Source organism: Corvus moneduloides, chromosome 17, assembly GCF_009650955.1.
Source record: "Corvus moneduloides isolate bCorMon1 chromosome 17, bCorMon1.pri, whole genome shotgun sequence".
Classification (NCBI taxonomy): Eukaryota; Metazoa; Chordata; class Aves; order Passeriformes; family Corvidae; genus Corvus; species Corvus moneduloides.
Window position 1 is genome coordinate 9,626,377 of NC_045492.1, and position 23,182 is coordinate 9,649,558.

The 23,182-nt window shown below is 41.1% G+C and overlaps 1 protein-coding gene across 3 annotated transcripts in view; it reads left to right on the forward strand.

Moving 5' to 3' along the window:
* The window catches only part of DIDO1 (death inducer-obliterator 1), a 48,792-nt gene that overhangs the window by 9,628 nt on the left and 15,982 nt on the right, over positions 1 to 23,182 (forward strand). For all 3 annotated transcript variants that reach the window (XM_032126863.1, XM_032126862.1, XM_032126864.1), the window contains exons 2-8: positions 3,020 to 3,209; positions 4,794 to 4,898; positions 5,220 to 6,132; positions 6,436 to 6,754; positions 8,689 to 8,901; positions 9,434 to 9,659; positions 21,962 to 22,409. In XM_032126863.1, the coding sequence (XP_031982754.1) occupies positions 3,125 to 3,209; positions 4,794 to 4,898; positions 5,220 to 6,132; positions 6,436 to 6,754; positions 8,689 to 8,901; positions 9,434 to 9,659; positions 21,962 to 22,409 (2,309 nt within the window). In that variant the 5' untranslated portion in view covers positions 3,020 to 3,124. The remainder of the gene's footprint in view (positions 1 to 3,019; positions 3,210 to 4,793; positions 4,899 to 5,219; positions 6,133 to 6,435; positions 6,755 to 8,688; positions 8,902 to 9,433; positions 9,660 to 21,961; positions 22,410 to 23,182) is intronic.

A 23,182-nucleotide genomic window follows, 5' to 3' on the forward strand; every position in this document is an offset into this window, starting at 1 on the left:
GTTTTGCCTGAAAATTAATGAGGGAGGAAAAAACTAAATAAATATTTCCTTGACTGGACCTTCTTTCTTGAGATGCTGTGCATCAGCTTTATGCTCCACTTCAGTTAAGTGACTGTTCTGTTTCACTGGAATGCTCATGCTACTGCAGCAACCCCTGATTTGTATTTCTAAATTCATTTATAGTTGGTCTAAAAACCTTAGACATTTTCCCCCTGGAGACTACTTCTCACAGAAGCTTTGAACCTCAGCAGGAACCAGAGGGCCTTATGAATATATGTCTGTTAATGTTAATTTGCCTTTTTATCCCATCATTTATAGAGACTCTTGCCTCAGTTTTTTCAGAGGAACAAATTATCCTTTCTAATATTCTGCAGAAAACTAGATATAGTTACCTAACATATAGATAGAAAGAGAGGATCATGCTGATGGGAATCTACTAGGGGAAATACAGTAATTTTCAGTTTCCAGCTGGAGCTTCCAATTTCAGAAATATGATTAATATATTGTGTTAGGAGAAATAAAGTTATCATGGATGTTCAGCTCATTTAAAACAAGATTTCCAGTTGCTGCTTCAGTTGATATTTCTGTCAACATGTCAGGTGCAGTTGAACAGTGAACTTGAGAACAAACAGAACAAAATGAACAAAAAGTCCCACTGAATCTGGAAGAGAAAGAGGTATTTGAAGATTCCAAAGTTGCTGTATGTTGTAAATATTTTTGCAGGCAGTTTGTAGAACATTTGCTTAAAAGTGCAAAGTGTAATTGTGACTTAAGGCTTCATCCTTTTGTGTTTTGATAATACTTGATTTTGCAGCTTCTTCTAGGCACTTAAGTTTAGCCTGTATTAAGGTGCAATTCTGTAAGAGCAGATTTGTGTAAAGTAAGTTTGAAACTTCGTCTGTTTTTCATGAAAAATATTTTGAACCACGTGGGAAAGGAAAGAGATGAGATACTAAATAATAATAAGAAACAACCAGGCATTTCACAGCGAACATATGAGGTCTGTAACGTTAGTGAAGTGCGCTGTATATTTATATCTCTCAAATTTGGAATTATTTTAAAATTGGAGTTCCGTAAAAATTTTTTCTTGTAGGTAATGGAGATAATATGGGTAACAGCAATTAGATACTATCTACTAGAGCAAAAGGAAGGATGATTCTGGCACGGAATCTTTGTTTTCAGGTATTACTGATGTTAATGCTGTTCGCTGTTAAATCAGAGCTGGAGCCTGTGCCCTGGGTGGGCAGTGACTGACACTGGAAAATGCACTTTGGGTTCAACCAGCTGTGTCTCCTAAGAGATGGTGCTGATTCTGGGTTTGAAATGTTGTAGTGATACTTAGTGACTCAAACCTAATCTGGAGAGCACCTTGCACACAGGGCCTTGAATGCCCAGGTGCAGCACTGTGAACACAGCCCTTCAGACAGTTCTGTCTTCAGTGTAAATTACCCAAACAGGAGGCACTTTCTGTGTGTGCTAGAGGCTTAGTTTGTTTCATAGTTTAAAACAGTTAAGAAGTGATTAGCTGATTTTCCTCTTCCTTTAGGCATATCACTTAAAAATTGCATGATGTGTGATCAGTTGGAGATTCTGAACAGGGAGATTGAAAGGTTCTTACACAATTACACGGTGGAAGGAGACACTTTAAACTCAGTGATGGACTCCCTGGATATAATCCCTGATTCAGACAATGGAGCAAAATACCTATTAGAGCAGGTATTCAATGCCATGAGATACAGCACCAGGGTCTTTATAATTAGTGTGTTCTATTCTATTTTGTTGTTTATTTTTCCTACTGTTTTTGGAGTGGTAGTGGTTGGCTGAGGCAAAGAATGTACATAATCCCCTATAGAAAAGGCGCAGGGGGAAGAAGAAATACTGGTGTGAATCTAGCTCAACACTCCTGTTGTTTTTACTAATTCTGCTTTGCCGCAGTCACACAAATCTTGAGATTTACAGTTCATGAAATAAAACGATCCACTGATGAAAATGACATTCAGGAAGGGGTTTGTCTTTTCCCCTTTCCTTGTTTTTTGGGGCAGTAATATTGGAGAACACCTAGGTATGATCACTGCTTAGGGAGTAAAAAGTGGTTTTTGAAGAGCGCAGATGCTTTAGGAGTTGGGGCTTCAGAGATTTGGAAAAAAACAAAAGGTATTGCTTAAAAATAAAAGTCAGAATATGTGTTGGCACGTCTATGATGGATTATCTAACCTATTTTAAAATGTATATGTCTCCTCACCTGGAGTATTAACAACCAATTTTTATTCCTTTCAGAGAATTATTACTGTTTTAGTTATGTCCTACACCTGCTCTGGCAGTTGCCCTGCATTTTTAACAGCATAGTGCTGACACACAGGGTCTGTGTTCAGTTTCCTTCTTTTGTCTTCACTAATTTATTGGATAGTCCAGTTCATTCTGTCCAGCTGGTCCTCCTTTTCCTCCCAAATTCTTTTCCGGTGCTCCTGTAGTCTGGTAGACTACTTTGGGTTAATGCAGGCATTTTCTACTGGTGTTCAAACTCAGGTGCTGGAAGCTGCAGTGTCTCCTATGATGAAATTTTGTATAAATCAGTAAATCTGCCCTTCTCTAACTTGGGCCATGCTAATGGAGTGTAAAAGCATTTCTGTATTTTCATTGACAACCTGCACTTAGTACTAATTCCACTCTCAGAATGCTTTTAAATACTGCACACAGAATAGATTCTTCATTACAGTTTTGTTGCTGTTCTGGAAATCCTAATTGGATCTAAATGAATTAATGAGAGGGCAATCATATTTTGTATTTCTTTTGAAAGTCTCAGCTGTTGGTAGGTGGGGAGGTGGTATTGCTTAATTTTGACTTTTTTTTCCAGTTCCATTGTTTTTCTGAAAGTGCAAAACTGTGAAGAAAACAAAATAATGGAATTTGCTTTATAATGTAATCTAATAGAAGCAAAACAATTCCAAATCTAGGAAAAAACAGTAAGATGAGTTAATAAATGTATCAATGCCTTATTTTGTCCCTTTCTTTTTTCCAGGAGCCAGCAGGAAAAAGAGAAGTGATAGTCTTTGGACCTGCTGAGATCTCAGAGATTCAGTGTGGCACTTCTGAGTCAGGAAATTCAGTATGTGCTGGCTGGAGGATGCTGAATGACTCTGATCTGGTGCTGCCCTCCTCTGTCTCAGCTCTTCAGGGAGAAACCATTCAAACCTCTGATGCTGTGTCAGGTAGAGAGCATGTTGGAGAGCCTTCTTAGTTATTCACATTTTAGCTGAAGTTTAAATCTCAGAATTTGGGTAACCTCTTCTTGTAGCTTTTAATATTTCTTCATATTTCAGGGTAAACAAAAGATGTAAACTTTAACTGTTTTGACTTGCTCCCTTAATTATATTGTGACCTTTCTGGTACGAATATAATTTTTCTGCTGTTAAAAAAAAAAGTTAAAAATTCATAGTTAGTGATTTTTTAATGGGGGAACTTAAAGGAATTTCATATTAGATTGAGACAGTTTGGGCTCATTACCTGTGTACTGCAGGCTTAAAATTCACTTTTTATTCTGTCTGTGATGTTAAAACTAATCAGTTACTATTTAAGTTAGTGTTCTGAGGTCTGCTGCTTTTCCAGTGACATTTATAGTATTCACAGTTACAACTGAGGTGTTAATTTTTTAAACATATCTGCATAGATTTTTATGTTTCCATAGCGTTGCCCCTTAACATTTCTGTTGAAGCAGTGTTAAATATAACACTGAAAGCAGAGGACTGCAGAGGAGTGATTGTGTTAAGACAGAACAGTAATAGAAGTGATGAAGTATATGAAATAAGGAGGCATTTATTCCCAGGGAACATTGGAAAACTGGGAAAAGCTTGCTGCAGGATGTCTCTGAAAACTTGTAGCTGTGTTATGTACAGCTGTTAGAAACCTCTGATTCTTCAGTGCTGTTACTTAGGAATTCTGCTCATGTTCCCTTTTGGCTTACCTTTGCAATTCCTCAGCCAGGGATACACATATCCAAAAACATTCTTGGGGAGAGTTGGGGTGTGTTCTTTGTTTTCAAGTAAGTGTTTCTATGTAGCCCATTCTTTGAGGTGCAGTTACTACTGCACGTTCCAGTTCCCTGAGAGCAGTGTCGCTGCAGCGGCTGCAGCGCAGTGTCTGTGCCCTTAGGAGCAGTTCCAGGGCATGCAGCTCTTTGGAGGTGTATTGACTTGTTCAAGCCAGGTTATTCCTGAATTCATCAGAATACAGATCCTCCATTTATTTTTCTCATTTGCTTCTGCCTTCTCAAGTAAGAGAGTCTTCTAGTAAGCTGGGAAAGACTTGAGAAAATGGAGATGTGGTTGTCAGCATAGATTTTCTTTTTTTCTGTGGCTGAGTCTGTGACAGTTGGAGGTTCTTTGCTGAATCAGTTTGGGTTTTTTTGGGTCATTCTAGTAGATCACATAGGCTGGTCCTTGACATGCTTATTTACAAAAACGTTTTCAGCCTTTCTTACATTTCATTCCACAGAAAAGTGAGTGGAACTGCTGTAGAGTTTTTCCCCAGACAAACCCCAGGGAGTAGGTTCATACTATGAAGGAGTTTTTTGTTTGGTTGGTTTTTTTGAGAAATATCAGAAATCCTGAGGCTACTCAATAAAATGTGTCAGTACAGTATCCAAACCCACACATTTAACTTTGTACTTTGAAAGAATATTAATGCCTTGAAATACAGGTGCTTGTTACAATTAATACGAAGATCAGAATATTTACTAATTACTTAGGCTATGAATATTTTTGAATGAGAGTTTTGAACCTTATGTTTCTCTTCAGCATTTCAGAGTGGGGATAGTGTTGCCTGTACTATGGAACAAGCTGGAAACACAGTGCCATTAGAGTCTGAACCTAATACTGACAACATGGAAAACAGTTCTCCTGGTAAGAGTTCTTCCTTTCCGATTGAAAATGTGCTTATTTGTCCATTGTGTACGTATGTGTGTTACATATATGTAAATTATTTAAAATAACTCGAGAGTTTTTAACAGGAACAGCTGGATTATGTTATCATATTGATCAGTGATTGATGTGTTTAATTGTTACTGCTGTTGTATTACATTCACAAGAAAATACCTGTTTTGAGGCTCATCATACGAAGTAGAGCTACATAGATGTCACAAAGAAAATAACATGTTGAGAAAAGGTTTTAAGGAAACACATCTTTCATCACCACCACTTTATTAACTATTCCCTTGTTTTTAGCATCAGTGTTGGATGATAAAGGTGAGCAAAGCAATGAGGAAGAACAAAAGTCTGTCAAGCCGACAAGTAAAGAATTCAGGAAAACCTGGGGGTTTCGGAGGACCACAATTGCCAAGAGAGAGGGTGCAGGAGATGCTGATGTGGACTCTGGTGAGCAGCAGCCACAGCAGCAGCAACAAGGCATAAACCTCAGGAGGAGTGGACGGCAGCCAAAGCGCACGGAGAGAGTGGAAGAGTTCCTGACCACGGTGAGGCGCAGGGGGAGGAGGAGTGTTCCCACTACTCTGGAGGATTCCAGTGAAGCAGCCTCTGGTCCAGCCACAGATGCTGAAACTGCTTCCGAAGACAGTGTTGAGAGCACTCCAGATACAAAACCTGTCACTCGGAGGATTTGCACCAGGAGTTGTAAGGAGCAGAAAAGCCCTAAAAGCAGACCCGCAAAGGAGGAAGAGGAAGAAGAGGAGGAGGAGGAGGAGGAAGAGGAGGATGCTACTTCTGATAGTGACAGTGATGGGTTAACGCTAAAGGAACTGCAGAATCGGCTAAGAAAGAAACGTGTTGAGCAGAAACCTCCTCAGCTGGTGTTGAAGGATGTGCAGAACCACCTGAGGAAAAGGAATTCAGAACAAGATCCTGCTAAAACAGGTGATGTCACACCTGAAAAACACGATGCGTCTGAGCTGCCTGTCAAACAAGAGCCTGAGACTGCAGACAGCACTGAGGTTGCGAGTCAGGTGGTTGTGTCTGAGGAGGACACTGAAGATCTTGAGGCTCAGAAGGAGGAAAAGCCTGCCCTTGGTGCAAAGGGGGCCTCAGATGAGGAACCTGAAGAACAGCCCAAAAGCAAACCTGAGTCCGAGATCTACGACCCAAATGCCCTGTACTGTATTTGTCGTCAGCCTCATAACAACAGGTAGGCAAAGGAGTCAGCTGCAGACACAGTGTAAGGAATTGGAATTTTTCTGTGATGAATAATTAAGCCAGATGCTAGTGCTTACTTTTTGAATGAGCTTTTGGGTTTGTTAAATTTTGGCGGGGAGTTTATAACAAATACTTAAAAGAGGATAAACAAATATAGAAATAACCAGTGAGGCAGAACCATGCATTAGTGCTTTATTGGGGTGCTTAAGTTGTGTTGCTCGAAATATCCATTGAATGTTAATTGTCTTTTTATTTCGCAGTGTTTCACTGTTCCTTGGTGGGTTTTTTTTTTCAGGTTTATGATTTGTTGTGATAGATGTGAGGAATGGTTTCATGGTGACTGCGTGGGTATTTCTGAGGCTCGAGGGCGATTGTTGGAGAGGAATGGTGAGGACTATATCTGTCCAAACTGCACCATTCTCCAGGGACAGGATGAGCCTGTTTCAGAACTAGACCAGCAGGAAGCTAAAGTGGAGCAAGGAAATGTGGATGGCACAGAATTCACAAGCATAGGAACAATTGAACAAAAATCAGTTGAGGACCAAGGAATCAAGGGTAGGATTGAAAAAGCTGCAAATCCAAGCGGGAAGAAAAAACTAAAGATATTTCAACCCGTAAGTATTTTAATTGTTTCTTATTTTTCATGTTTCACTGAGTACATGGAGACAATGACTTGATTTTAAAGCTACACATAAGCTGAACAGCCCACTGAATAATGCTGGTTAGCAGAAGTTTATCTATAGGTCTATTAGCAGAGGAACTAAAACTGTTAGTTTCAAGTGAGGGATTTAAAAGTTTTATATAGGTGCAAGGAAGTAGTTTGTGCTATTCCACCCTTTCTAAATACTGTTTTGGAAGTCAAACAATGAGATCTTCTTTTAATAAAAATATTAGAATCCTGTGCTGGTTTATACTGTCTTTGAAATAATCTCAAACATTTTGGACATTTTTAATGGTAGTGAAACTTTCAAATTAACCTTGACAAGTCTCTATTGGAGTTAGTTAATTCTAGCTGTACTTCCAGTTAATCTTTGAAGTTCTGATTTTTGGCCTGATGCTGCTTTAGGTTATTAGCAAATAGAGAATTTCTTTATACTGCCTTTTTTAATCTAAAAATGTGTGTTTTGAACTATTTCAAAATCTAAAAGAAGTTTAAGTTTTGTAATATAAAGTTCCATGCCCAATTGGAAAGGCAGAGAAGCTTCTTCAGCTCAATGTACATGAATCTAAAAAAAGAAGTGCTGCAGTGGCTGTCTTTGTTCTGCCTCAGGTAGTGTAGTAGTGCCAGTATCTAGGACATTGCCCTTTAGGTTTCAGAGCTATCCGTGGCAGTGCAGTGAGATTAACGTATAGATAGAACAGTTTGAGCTGAATATATAAATACTTACTATTTTAAGAGAGAAGTGTAGAAAACAGTATTCTCAAAAATGTATTCAAATTCATTTGTACTTCTTTGTACACAGAAAGGTTTTTGAGAGTCCAGTGGTGTTGGTGTTGGCTCTGCTACGGATATCACCAAGTGCTCTTTATCTTTACTTCTCAGTTAAGTGTGTACATGATGGGGAAATGCCCAAATCCAGGTTTTATCAGGCTGCTGCAGATAAAGCTGTGTACTGACTTTTGATTGCAGAGAAGTGAGTTGCACTATGCAAGTAATATTTATTTAACTGGAAATATTCCTGAAAAACTTACTGTTAGTAATTAAAAATGGGGAGAGATTGTCTAGAATTACAGTAGTTGTGAGTGTCAGGTTGGTTCTATCGTTTTTAGGAGTAATTTAGAAGAGAGACTAAAAGCATAATACCCAGAGATGATACACTGGAGCCTAAAGAGGCTTTCAAGTTTTTCTAGACCTCGAATTAATGCACTCTGTTTTGAAGTAATGTGCTATTTTCTGAATCTTAACATTGGAAGAGGAAGTGCTTCATCTGTAACACCTTGATATAAATGGAGAATGATTCTGAACTAGAGGAATTCAGATTGCACAGGCAAACCTGTAAATGTGTAAGGGGTAGGCAGTATGTGAAAGTTGTCACTAAGAATGGTATTTGGAGACTTTCAAAATTAAAATTGGTAAAACTTCTAGTGCAAGAATAATCTGTACCCCTGAATATCTGAGTGCTTCTTCTTGCACATGTGCATGGCTGAGGACAGCAGTGGATGGGGATACAGTAAGACCTTGCTGTTGAGAACCCAGCTGTGCAATTATTAAGGACATTTCTCACATGATGTAGAGGATCAGTAAAAAGCAGTTGTGTCCTTGTGGGATTTGAAAATGTAGGAAACCAGCTTCCTTTATCTCAGTGCTAACAGACCAACCACTTGAAAATGCAGCACATCCTGAAAGTAATCTGTTAGAGGAGTGAAATTCTTACCTTTGTATGGATTTTTTGTGTTGTGTCATGAATAGCAGTTGTTCTTAGGCTGGCGATTGTGCAGGTCAGAGCTGCAGTCTGCACATGGGCTGTGTAAGCATTCTCTATGTTATAGAGGCGTGTTCCTGCTGTTGCCTCTTTGAAGTCTGACCTCACTCCATTTCTCTCTGTAGATAATTGAAGCTCCTGGTGCTTCCAAGTGCATTGGCCCTGGCTGTTTCAATGTGGCCCAGCCTGACTCCGTGTACTGCAGCAACGACTGCATCCTGAAACACGCTGCAGCCACCATGAAGATCTTGAGTTCTGGCAAAGATGCAAAACCAAAACCTAAAGAGAAGATCAAACCAAAATCTGAAAAGCCTGGCATGCCAAAACCTCAGCAGCAGGTAAGCTTGTGTTCATGATCCAGAGCAGTTGCCCTGGAGCACTGTGGCTTATTTCTCCTCTCCTTTTATTATTGTGCTTTCCTTTTTGACTTTAATAAAACTGTCAAGTCCTGCACTGAAGAGCAGCTTTCTCTTATTTTTTTTGTTCTTATTCTTTTGCCTTTTGTCTATGGTAAGGACAATAAAATGTTCTCCTGTCATTTTTTAAAAATCTTAGTAATTGCCTCTAGATGGGGATAGTTCCTTGCAAAGGTGCAAGGTACCCTTCTAGATGGCAATGACTTTAAAAAAGTATGATTTTCAGTAATTACATCTCTTTAGTTTACATTAATTGAAATTAATTTTGTCTTTTTAAACTAAGCTTCAAATTACTGGCTTTTGGAGTAATCAAATAATTTCAAGTGGTGCACTATGAAAGTAAGGAGTTTACTATAAAAGAAACTGGTGTACATATGTGTAACTCTCTCTGCTTGTTTGTAAAATGCAATATATTTGACAATTATTAGTAATCGAGCTACTTTTAATTATACAGCCGGGCATCAAACCAGTTTCAAACCAGAAGAGACAGTTCCCTGAGAAAAGAGAGGTGAATGTGAAGAAGACTGTTGTGAGCACAGCCAAGACTGAGGCAAACACCCAAGCTCCTGCTCGAGAGCCAGTGGCAGAACCCGTCACGCCGTCCTGGGCCAGCGATCATAATTACAATGCTGTAAAGCCTGAAAAGACTGCTGCCATTTCACCTGCACTGTTGTTCAAATGTATGTATGGCTTAGGGATATTCCTGAGTAATCATATTTTCTTTGAATACCCATCCATTCTTGGCTCCACTAAACTAGGGAGTTTAGGATTTGGGGGTTTTTTCTTTCCATGGCACCAAGGTACTTCTCTCCACCTTCAAAGATTCACACACAGATACACACAAATGAGAGACACTTTTAGGAGTTTCATTTGTATCATATGACAGTTGTATGATTAAGAGCCTGTTGATTTACCCAGCTGATTCCTGGATGAAAACTACATGGTTAAGCTTGAAATCTTTCCCATAAAGAGTGTCTGTTTCTAATCTAGAAGGTAAGTATTGACACATTTGTGTTAAGTTTTACCAAAAGGTTGCGCAGTGTGTTCCGTGAATCAGCAATTGCCTGTACTAATTTCAGTTGTATTTTTGTAATTTAGATTTGGCACCTGCCTCTCAGGTCTTGCATTTTCAGTGCCTGGTGCCAAGAGTGAAATCTTCAGCGTGGTATCCAACAATACTTGACACCTCTGCAAACAGCTTTTAACTGTCAAGTATATTCCTGCTGCTTTTCTTCCTTACATGAAGTAACTTGAGGACCATCCTTTACTTTTATGTTGGGGGGGAGGCAGAACTCTATTATCTTTTTTTCCCCTTTCTCTGTTCATATTCTACACATTATGCACACACACAAGACCACGTCTCAACTGGACATTGGGCAGAGACACTGCCTTGCGTATTTTTGCAGGTCTTGAGTAGCATCCTTGTAACTCATGTAAAGGTAAGTAAATACTGCTTTGAAGCCTGAACAAGTCTGTCTGCTTATGATGTTTTTTGGTTCACTCCATCTAAGTAGTTTTATAATGCAGTTATGGAACTTGAGATGAAAACTGACATTTCAGTTACAAACCACGTGACCTCTGGTGCCTCATGTTTACTCCTTTGAAGACTAATTCAGAAATTCAGTTCTCACAGCTTTTGTAACCACACTTCAGCCAATTTACATTTTATTTTAAGAAGTAAACCTAGTTATTGAACACTTATATGTAAAGTAACTGATAAGTTTATAAATAGTATTTGAGATTTTCTAGTTACAGTTTTGAAACACTGAGGGAACACCAGCTACCCTAAATTGCTGTTGATGAACATAGCACATACCAGGTATATTTTAATGGTCTTTACCCACATTCAAGTGGTTAAATGGTTGTAATTTTTCTCTGTATTATTTTTGCTGCGTATTAGGCCCTTTGCCTTTTTTATAGTAAACTCCCTTAAGGTATATATTTTAATTAACTTCCATTTTTAAGTAATCTTTTAAAGAAACTTAACTTTTTTGTCAGAAGCAGTAGTATTTTATACATAACTAAAATTAGTGGAAAGACACAAATGAAACTGCAAGGGCTTATTTTACATGAGGTTTTTCTGACTGTGACAATTACAGGTGTCCATAGAATCATTTCACTTAAAATGTCCTTATTTCCTATAAGGTTTGTTTTTTTCCTAGGAAACAGAAATAACAGGTTTTGAGGCAGAAAGTTGGAGGGTTTTTTTAAGGGAGATTGCTCTTAAGATTTACCGCACTGGACGTTGTACAGATTTAACCACTTCCAGTAGAAAACTGGATTCCTGTAGCTAAATAGTTAAATTGATTCCAAAAGATAATGTGAATACCAGACTTTAGTAACAAATAGAGACCAACCTAGTTCGTGTGATGAAGAACTCTCATATCAAATGCAAGGAAGAGCTTCAGATTGCTTTTTTTAAGGTAAGTAGCACTGATATGTGGGAACTCTGCCATTACTAAATGCCCAGATAAATTGTTTGTGTATTCGTGAAAAAAATGTGTCCTGCTTTTCAATGGATAGGTCTGAGCTGTAATCTTCCTGAGAAGCTGCCAATGCACCATGTGCAAAAGTACTCTTCCAGATTTTATTTCTTTAAGAAATCTTTATATGGTGTTCAAAACCTAAAAGTTACAGCATTAGAGAAATTCATGAGAATTGTCTCACTTCAGGTATCTAAAAGTGAGAAGTTTCTAAGTCTGAGCTAGTCTGTCAAGGAAAACAAGTTTATTGGACCAAACATAGTCTGGCTGAGATGCAAATCTTAAAACCAAGCAATTCCCTGTTTAGAAACGTGCATTTCTGAACATTGATTATGAAGGACTTGCAGTCCACAGGAGACAGAGGACTTCCAAATGCAGTATTCCAGAATGCTGCCACGTTCACCAAATCCTTGTTTGCAACTTCGGTGCACAGGGCCTTTTAGGAATTAAGGAAACTTAACCTGATTAACAGAACTGCTCTCTAATACTCTTTCCATCTGCCAGTGTATCATTTCAGGCATAGATTTATTTTATGTATGTGCTCTGTACTTGTGAGTTACAAGATTTTGTTATTCCATGAGATAGTTTTGTTAAGTAGTAGCAAGAAAATCAAGTCACTTTTAAAGACGTACTGGGTGGTAGGAGCATGTAGTGTATTTGCATCTAACCCTACCACCAGGCCCCTTTTCCCAACCTTTTCTGCATTTATTTAAAAAGGGATATTTGGTGCTAGTACTGTGCAGTTGTAAAGAACAGTAATTTTTTTTTTTTCCCGTCAGTTACCACATTAGTCTGTGTTTCTTCACTTCCAAACTTTCCTATGTCTTGGGGATATGAGTTAGGGCTGTACTTGGAAGTGACTTTGTACACCAGAATCTGGTGCCTGATTAATGACACTGTGTTCCATCTTTATGTACCCAGTGTAAATAATGCTTTTAATTAATTTAAAAACTAGAGTGGGAAACAGCTTGATTTGATAAATGAATGTTAAGTACAAGTAATCTAAAGTTTCAGGCAGCGTTTGAAGTACACATATAAAAGGAAATTAGGTCTGAGTCACATTCCCTTTTAGAAGAGTTGCTTTTACTTTTGTTAGGAAAATTAGTATTAATTTAATACGCAGTGCTCAGCTTCTATGTTGCATTTCAGGAGTCATTCTGGCTTCCAAATTTATACAAGTATGTGGATTGTTGAGATTTGTGAACATTGTTCAGAGATCCATGTTACAACAGCAACACTTGTAAAAGAGACTTTTTTCTATATTTTTTGCTTTTAATTGTCAAGTAGAAGTCAGCAGCAAATGCAGTTTTATCTGCAGTTTTAAAATAGCAAATGAATCCCAAAGGAGGGGAAGAGGGTAAGCATTTGCAGTATCCCAGTTTCTAAAGTACCCAGTCCTAAGTATACTAACTATTCATTAGTGCTTCAAAGCTTTGAAATTCACCTGATTTATTAGACTTAAATACCTGAAGCAATAATTTACTCAGGTAATTCAGGTATTAAAACTGTTTAAATATCTTGCCTGCTTTTATTGAGAAGAGCAACTAAGAGTGCAGGAGAGTGAGGAGGGTTTATTAGATAAAAGCTCAAAAGGAAGCATTAAATTATTGTTCTTGTGGTAGAACTTGAGAGTAAAAAGCACTTACCACACCAAACCACTAAATTTGTGTTTACATAACTGCAGACAGATGTAGTGTGAGTTTATAGCAAATTATGGTCCTACCTTATTTGGTACCAGTGTTTCACAGAAGTTCTTAATGGGTGGGGTTTGGAAAGGGAAGTGTTTCCTTCAGAGAAAACCACAATGTTTGTGGTCCTGCTGCTTCCCAGCAGGGAATTATGAAGACACAAAGCTGCCACCTCCTGGAAGTGGGACTCCTGGCTCTGGTGATACCAGCTTCTTTATGTTATCCCCTTCCAGTTTATTTCATCTCTTCTGCAGCTGAACTCAAGAGCGATTCACAAAGGGAATAGGCTGTGCTTGTGTAGTTAAAGATCTTGGACTGTTTGTTCCTGTACACCTCTAAAAAAATAAGGAGACTTTGAGAGTGGAACACAGGGATACTGGGATGCCCCACCAGCAGAAACTGCTGTGTGTATCAAAATGGCAGGATTATAGCATGCATAATTTATGTGTGCATGTCCTTGTGTCTTTATATTTTTTTTCTTTATGTAATAACAGCATGAAGACAGGAAAGAAAGAAACCACTCTACAGAGAGCAGGGGGAGAATAGAGTGCACTAAAGGCAGGAGTTATGGCTCAGGAGGTAAAAGTGGTGTAGGGAGCTGTAAGTACTGATACGGAGAGTAGAAAATCAGGTCTTGTCTGCACATAGGCTGGTGCCAATTTAACGCTGCTCTTCAGGCAGGATCGTACCAGCTGAAGTTGTGACTGTTGAGTGCAGTGGATGTGGATATACTGCTGTTGGTTTAGCTTTACTTAAAATACATTTTACTTAAACTTTGCTTCTTAAGCCATAGGTATGTTTGCCTGCAAGGACTGATTGTAGGTAAACTGGATTCCTTTGGGTGTGCTTCCCCACAGGGAAAACCAGGCTGTGCCAGGTTCCATACTGTTAAAACTGGACTACTGACATCTGAATTGACTCCTAGAAAGCCAAAGTGTCTTGCTTAATGCTGCATTCTGCAGTGTAGGCCCATCCTGAGAGGCAGTAAGTATTGAGTTAGTACTAGGGAAATGAAAAGAATTACTGATTTTGTTACTGGCCACTTTCTGGGACACCTGGCTGCCCTGTATGTAGGTCTGCCCTAAACACTTGAACTAGAGGAGTTTTCAGAAGGGCTGCTGACAGACCAAATAATAATCAGCATACCTGAGATGAGTTTGCCAGAAGTTCTGAGAAATTCACCTTGGAGACCTGGCTTTGGAAGGGTTGTACAGGAGTATAACCTGGCAGCTCCAGTGCTGAACTCCCGTCGTGAGACTGGCAGGAGCTGTGCTGGCCCGGGGCTGGCACAAGGCTTGAGCCCTGCCTGTGGAGTGAGGCAGACCATAGTGGTGCTGAAGCCAACGTCCCCTGGGACCCAGCCAGTTAAAAGGAGCAGTGGGATCCTTGGGGAGTCATTTTCATCTCCTGCCTGTGAACTACTGGAGCTCCCCTTCTCTGCCCTACAAGGTATGTTACACGTGCCCTGTGGCTGGCAGCCACGTGAAGATTTTTGCCATCTCTTTAAGTTAGGAAAACTGGTCCCTGCTCCTGGCATGTGCCTCTCAAGCACCCAGCATGCCTGAGGCACTCGGAGACAGCAAGCCAGCACTCCTGCTGTCAGGGGTGCTTGGATTCAGTGTGAGAACCATTGCTGAGGGGAAGGGTTGGGGGCAGAAACCTGGTACCACTTCCAGAGGCACTGTGCATATGAGGGTGGTTTATCTCATCATCAACACTGAAAGTGATGAAAGTTTGATTAAAAACACTCACCACCCTCTTGCTGTTTTGCTTTCTTTTACTAATTTTACTTAAGTTCTTTGAACTTGCTTACTTGACTGCACAGCCAGTGAAAAAGTTCTTTGCTAGTCCCCAAATAAAAGGGATTTTTTTGAGGTGATCACTTGCACTTTGAGTCAAGTTTGCTGCTGATTCGCTGTGTCTGATCTGTGCTGAACTTGGAACCTGAAGATGGCCTGTCCCTGCAAGGAGTGATGATGCCAATCCATGAACAGTTTGGAAAATAAGAAGCCCTTTTTTTGCTGCAGATAGTGCCTCTCTCCCTCAGGAGGGGGGCAAGAGTGAAGATGCAGTTGTCTAACATAGATCAGATGGATCACTACAGTAACATTTAGATTAAAATAAAGCTTGTATGTCAAAGCTACAGCTGTGCGTCAGCATAGAGCTACAGGTTGCCTTGAACACAAACCACCGCAGAAAAGGCAGGCCTTTGCCTCTGAGTGTCCTAAATTAGAGACAGGTTTATTTTGTGTGCCTGAATGTAGAGGCTTGGCACACAGGCAACTTAACTGCAGTGCAGATTAGAACTGATGGAGGTTTGCTAAGAGCAGCAGCGGGGCAGGCAGCACATGCCAGACACTAGTGTTCAATAAAATTTGAAGTGGAAGGAGATGGGGCAGGTAACAGTGAAAATTAACACTGAAACCGATTTAAGAGCAGCTCAACACGGGTGAATTAGAGCTGGCACTAAGTTATCTTTGAAGGAAGTGACAAAAAGGAGGTGTGAGGAGGGAGCAGTCGAACAGCCGCGGAGCTGCAGCGGTTCCAGAGCTCACCTGCACAGCTGCCGGCAGCGGTGCTCGGTGCCACCAGAGGGGGCTTCGGGGCACCCAGCGGCGGTGAGCAGTGCCCGAGGCACAGATGTCAGGCGGCCCAGCACGGGACTGGGCACAGCTGGCTCGGAACTGGTAAGTAGCTTCCCGTTGCGGAGTGCTTTTAAGACTGACAGCTAAAGCACCTGCTCACCCGTGTCTTTTACTCAGGTTTTTCAGTTCCAAAGGGTTTCACCTCGCAAGAACGTGTGGATTAAAGTTCGGTATTGGCCACTGCGTCGGGGCAGGGGGGTTCGTTCAGTTCTGCTCTGTTCCGGTTATTCATGTCACAAGTCACACAGGAGGGGGTCGTGGCACAGCTGCGTTGGAAAAGTCCTCTTGGTTCATGGGCTGAGTGGCCAAGGGAAGCTGCTGAACCACACCAGTTCTGAGGTTGGGAAATCCTGCCTGTCCTCTGCTTCCAACAATTTTCCAGAGGGGAAATGCAGTTCTTAAATTCTCAGCTACTGGCAAAGAGGGGTGAGGTGTTTCCCTTGTAGGCCAGAAGCCTGTGCTGCCCTGTGTGCCAGAGCAGGCTCCCCTCGCCTTGCCCCCGCTTGGAGCAGAGAAGCTGCAGTGTGCTGGGACGACGGCGCAGGGACAGCCACCGCAGCCACCTGCGGCTGAGCCCGAGGAGCTGCGGGACCGAGCGGAACTTCGAGGCCAAGGTCACAGCCCAAGTTGTGTGTGACACCCAAAATGCTGGCAGGGCAGCTCCTGCATAGGTGACTGGCTCTGCTGGGCTGGGCACACCTGTGTTCCTGTCAGCTGGGTCAGCTGCTCTAAGGGCCAGTGCTGGTGCCTCTGTAGAGGTCAGCTCTTGTCACAGTAGGGAATTGCTCAGCTCTGCCCAGCCTTTACACTGGCTGTGTAAATAGTTTCTAAGAGGTATTTTTGGGTTTGTAACAACTGCAGTGCTGTGCTACTGAATTTTCTTCCCTCTAAAGACATAAAAATCTAAAGAGTCATAAAAGTGATCCAGTTTTGACCAGGTGGATCACAACGGCTGTTCTCTGTTTAGGTTGCATTCATATTGTGGAATTTTACAGATTTATTGTTACAGAAAAATGGTAATTACCAGCTTTCTTACTGTTGGTCCCACAGAAATCCATAGGCCGTGCATAAGACTGAAAGTTAGCTGGGATTTTGGTTTTTTCCCTAAAACTCTATTGTAGTGACAGAGAAGTCTGGAAAGGAGCAGTAAAACCCAGACAGGCTTGAGCTGCCTCTGTATTGGGCAGTGTCCCCTCAAGTGCTGGTTCCTGATGTCCTGCTCCCTTGGGCCTATGCTCCCACTGCAGAAAGTTCTGTGCAAGCTGGACACGACACAGCCATCGTCTCCCCACACACTGCCTGGAGGAATTTCATCCTGGGGAAAAAAAGTAGATTGATGTAGGTGGAAGAGAACATGGGGGAACATTAAGATACTAGACTCCAGAGACAATAGTGCTGGTGTATGAACAACCATATGCCAAAATCTTAATTCTGTAGAGAAACTTAGAGTAGTCTACATGGCTGCAGGATGTATTTCACAGAAGTCTTTTAATGTCCTGTAAGAGGAACTGTGATGCTTTTTTTTAATTTAGAAAACCACCAAAAAAAAAGGCTTTACTGGAGTCATTGCAAAATGGGCTCTTCAGGTACAACTTCCTGTGGTTTATTCACAGCATTTAAAAGTTTTAACATCATCTAGAGCCAGAAACTGAAGTTCTTTCAAAGAACTGTGATTTGACTTATTTAAAAATTATACAGAGAAAAGTAATAGCACATTTATTATGGTATTTAAAAATTGGAAAAAGTAGAGAATAGTTTCAGCAAAACAGCTCATCACAAATGAGAATTTAAATAGAAATCAAGATTAGTTTTTGAAGTGGCTTTCAAAAGCTATTACTCCAAAGAAGGACTGGGGGGAGGGAAAGGGGAAAGAACCAGAATAGACTTGAATGCTATACAGAAGTATTCTAGAAAGAGCAGAGAAGAAACAAAGTTTCCATTGGGTAATGTACCTGCTGGTGGTGTAAAACCCAGCCTCTGTGTTGGTGGACTGTGATCCAAGTACAGCCTGCAAATCCTTCATGTAAAGTTAACAGCCCTACACTGTGGAAATCCTGCTTAAATTGGGCCTCCACAATGGCCTGGCAGTGTTGAGACACCGTGTTGAGATGTTTACAAGTACCTGGAACCGTCGGGCTCATCTGTCCCAGCAGATGCTGTGGCAGTTCTGTCCTGCTCTGCATGCAGAAGCCTCGTTCATGGCTGTGTGTCGTCATGTCAAGTGTAGCTGCACAGGGAATTTCCTCAGGGGAGTGGTTCTGTGTCTGTCAACATCTGGTGGGAGAGATTCCAGGTCTGTGTGTAGTGAGCACACCATAGTAATGCTGTTTGTTAAGCCTGGGAGCAATGCACGGTTTTCTGCCAGAGGATTCGTTGGGCTTCACCCTGGGAATGCATTGGCTCATTAGTTGCAGCTGCACCTCAGTCTCTTTAGCCCACGCCTCCCTCCAGTCAGTAAGGATCCTGTTCCTGTCCTAACAAATGGCCCACGGGACAAAATGGGGCAAACAGGAATTACTGTTCGTTGGTTTAAATAGTGTTTCTGACATCAAGCCAAGGAGGTTCACCTGGGTGTTAAAAGTGCTGAGTAGAAGAACCATCAAATGCCTTACTCTGAACTGCTGGTGGTGAAACTCCATGTTAATCTCTTAAGTGGGGTAGGCTGATGTTCAGTGCTTGTCTCATCCTTTTATTTTTAATTTGGTTTAGGGCATTTATTATAGGTCCACTGGAGCTACTGCTGAAAAGGACCAAACCCACCATGGTGCAAAACACAGTGGCCAGTGTGTGCAGTAGCATTGGCTGTGCCTTCTCCTCATGCTGCCCATAGACTGCATGGCTAAGCGCTTGGAAATCATGGGCTGAGGGAATACCTGCTCCATGGTCTGTCTCATCCATTTGCTGTGCAACTCTGGCATCTGTTCAGAAGTAAAACTCTGTATGTGTTGGCATGCTGCTCAGAAAAGAGTACATGTTGCTGTTAGCACTTCCAAACATACATCTGCCATGTTCCCATACCTGTTAGGAGGTGCTGTCACCTTTGGGGTGTGCTCATGTTGTGGATAGATCAATAGGAGAGTGAGCTGCCACCCCAAGAGACGGCCCTGCTCCTTTCCCACCCTCCACTGTGTGCTCCTGGGCATTGGATCCAAGACCCTTGTAATGCTAAGTGAGTTGCTTTAGCCGAATTATGGGGTAGCACATTGACACTAAAACCCAAAACTTGATAGGACAGAAATTCTGGTTTCTCATTGTCCAAACAGGATAAGAGGTTTTGTTTTTTTTTTTTAGATTAGCTTCCTGTACAGCTGTCACAGGTTATTTGTACACAATCTTAGTATTCTGGATTCTTTATCAAAACCTACACATGACTGATTGGACAGTGTCAGTTTGAGCAGGACCTTGGTAGCTCTGGAGAACTGAAGGAGTCACTTCTGGCTGCGTTAATACATAGAGAATCTGTGCCATCCATGTCTGATCAACAAGTCCTGCTCAGGAGACGTAATTGGTATAAAGTGGCATTGTAGTTTGAAACTGTCAGGTGTGCGTGATACTTGGGAACTATTTGCGTGTTTTCCACTGGCTAAAGAAGCACAGAATTACACACCTTTAGAATAGTCATGATGTCAACTGGCAGGTTAAAGGATGCCTCTGTGTGTCCTTGGACCTTACAGACTCTGCTGACCTTCAAGCCAGGAACGTCAATCTAGCTTCGTACTCTAGTAGCTTTTATTTATTTATTTATTTATTTATTTATTTTACAACTCAATATTCTTACTGTGATACAGCTGTTCCTAACAGGTGTTTGGTGTGGGGATAGTTTTTACATATGCATAACATCTGAGGGACACAAAACACCTTGGTTCTGCTATTTTTAGTTTTATCAATGTAGTGTTTGTTAACTGCTTTGAACTAATCGTTAAATAGATAGTGGATAGAGGATTAAGAACAAATTTACAGTCGTACTTCTGCTGTAAACCACAAAGAATGAAATGTCATGGTGCTGAGGACTGAATTTTGCTGTCATCGCTCTGCAAGCCAAGCTGTGCTGTCCTGCCTTGCCGTGGCAGGTCACAGAGTATGCTGCTGTCCTCCTGCCTGAAAAGGTACCATTCTGTGCAGAAGATCAAATAAACCAGGAAAAAGAGAATGGGAGTAATTCCTGTAGCGTTACCAGTGTGCACGTTTTGAATATTCACCATCTCTCTGCCCAGGACTGAGCTCAAAATAAGTTGGCTGGTTACATCTCAGGCTCTGGGGACCCAACTTGACCAAATCAACCATATCAGCAATAGTGCCTTATCTATAAGGAGTAATAGTTCCTTCCTGCCTCCTGGAGTTTCCAGAGTCCTCCTGACAACTGGAATAGAGTTAGCAGGGTAGGGTAGAGGTGGGACATAGGGAGAGACACTGTTGGTCACAAAGGAGGTGTCCCTCAGTCAGACAGGAATCAAGGCTAGTCTAGGGAAAACTCTGGGTAGTAACTGTAATTCATTTATAGCAAAATCATCACAGCCCGTGAAACGATTTAAAGTCATTTGACAGCAGGTTCTGTTTTACACTTCAAATAGTTAAATCTGACTCAGAAAAAATCCTCAGTTGTAAAATACTTCCAGGAGAAAATTCAGGACAAAGATAGTGTTTCTGGATCTTCTGGCTTCTTGTGTTCCAGCAGAAGTTGAGCACACACTCTTGCACTTCACCTTACAAAAGGTAAGGTGTTTATTGGCTCGTCTCCCACCGGTGTCCGTGGGTGCTGCCAGCGCCGAGGGCCAGTTACAGGGGGGTGAGGAGGGGCTTTGCTGGAAGCACGTGCTGGTGTCCAGGGGAGTGCTGATTTCCACTAGGCATGCAGAAACTTGCAAGGCCATTTCTTCACGAGATGAGGGAGTATCATTTGTCCCTTAAGAATTCCAAATCTTCCCCAATTTGAGGGATGATTCCATTGGGAATTCATGCTGATGTGTGGGGTGTTTTGAACCAGACTCCCCCCCCAGGAGGAGTTGTCCCTATCAAGTCCATCTCAGGACAGATCGATGGAACAGTTTAGACCTTTTCCAGTGATTTCTGCTCTCATCAGAGCAGTCCTGGAAGGTGAAGAGGGACCAGTTGGTCCTTGGTAAAGTTACTGGAACTCCTGGATATTGCTCAGGAAGTGTCCTGCACCTTGCACCTAGGGCTTGTGGGCTAATTCATCTACAAACATTTGGCAAGGCTTGAAACAACTCTGTTTTAGGAGTTGTTTTTTGGTAGTTTCTCTCAGGACCCATCCTCATTTGAGCTCTCAGGATCCATGTGCTGGTGTTTGCCCACTGTAACTTTGATGTCTTGGAAATGATGTTCTGTTGGAGCAAGATGTGTGTGGTTTTGGGTGTGGCTTTTTTTTGCTGGGTTGAATTGTTCCTGTCAGTGCCAGAAGGTGGTATAGATGAAATGCGGTTTAAAAACATACTTGCTTGTAAAATCCTGTGCAAGTATATCTTCAACAGGTGCGAAAACAGGAGCTTTTACTTAGACTTTGTTAATATTCTTGTATATGATGTATATCAATTATTGTAGTAGCATTAGAATTTTAAATGGAAAACTGAGTATTATGAATGAAATAGTTTGAGAATGGTGAGAGTTAGATGGCTACAGCCTGAGTAGCAGTGTTAATGTTTAAATATTCTTTAAATCTAGACTTCAGCTAAGAACTGAATAGATTTATTAAACTTCAGTAATACTCAGCTTAGGGTAGTATTAGTACAGTTTCAAATTCATGGACTTTGTTGTCAGGTCAACCTCTGTAATTAATTGGTTCTGTAAAGTGCTATGAGAATTTGTTTAATTGTAGAGTATTGTATTGCCTTATTTTTATGTGTGAGAATCTGGGTTGGTTTTGAAGCTTAACCATGAAATCCCACTTAGGAATCTTTGAAGGTGGTGCCTTTTTTCCCCCCCCATTTTTCTTATGAACAAATTTTTCAACAAATCAATCATGGCATGGTTTTTAAAATCACTTTTAAGAAGGCAAGTGAGAGTAAATAGCTTGAACTGCCTGCTTGGTAGTTATTCACTGGATATGATATTTCACAGACTTTTCCTTATAGATTGGTATTTGGTCTTCATGAACAGGAAGTTATAAAGCTAAGCCTTTAATATTGTATTTTCTTCTTTGTTTTAACAGCTCAAAGGGAAGAGAAAAGGAACGAAGATCGAGCAGAGTCTGCATCGGCACCGAAGAAGACTGTGGTATCTATCATGGAGAAACAGTCCTCTTCCCTCAGCAAAAATCTGCCTTCAAAGAAGTCCCCATCCTACTCCAACACATCACTAACTAAACCACCACTGAAACCTGCTGGAAGTTTCAAAGGTGTCATTCCCAAGAAACCTTGGCCTTCATCAGGCAGTGTTCCTTCCAAACAGTCACCTCTCTCTCATGGCTCATCAGTTGCCAAGAAAGCAGCTCTGTCTTCCAGTTTGAGTGGAGGACTCAAAAAGCCTTCACTGTCTTCCATGTCAGCTGCAGCTGGAAGTAGTCAAGCAAAAGCATCAGCCAGTTCTGCCCAGTCACAGCCCAACTCTCAGATTCGGCAAAACATTCGACGATCCCTGAAAGAAATTTTATGGAAGAGGTGGGAATTCAAAACACTTACTTTATATAGGAAGCTACATCTACAACTAGCATGCAGAGTCTAGTTTGTCTTGATAAGGAATTTTGAGAGATTGAATTTATGCAACAAATTACTACAGGTGCAGTCGGCATTTCAGGTTTATATTTGAAATAAAAAATCCTGATAGAAAATAAGTGTGCATGTGATAAAGCCTTTAGAAAAAGAAATCTCACTATTCCATTTATATTGAGACAATTGCAGTTGAAGGATTAAATCACAGCATAGAAACTTCTATAATGTAGGTGCTCTAAGTTTTAAAGTCTAGAGATGGCAGTGTTGGAGATGCAGAGTTGTAGGGAACATAGTACAGGAAATACCATAGTGAAAGGTTAAAGCTCACTGAAGGAGAGATTCCCTCCTCTCCCAACATAAAAATCAACAAGAAATTCTGGTCAATGGGCAACTATCACTTATGAAAGGAAAAATAAAAGCCCCAAACACACAAAAAATGCAGATTTCCCCCCAATGATTATTAAAGATAATGTGAACCATCAAGACTTACATGGAGCACTGCCCTTTGGTATTGTCTCTGAACTGGAAATCCTGGTCACAGTGGGGAATCAAGGACTGAATGTCAAGCACTTGGGCTCCCTGTGTCACTCCTGGCAGAGAAACTCCTGATGTCAGTGCCATGAGCAGGAGTAAAGGCAGACTTGGTCTCCCAAAGCTGTGTCATCCATGGCCATCTGCAGGCAGTAATTAAAGTTTGCCTGAGTTCAAGTCCTGTGATGGAC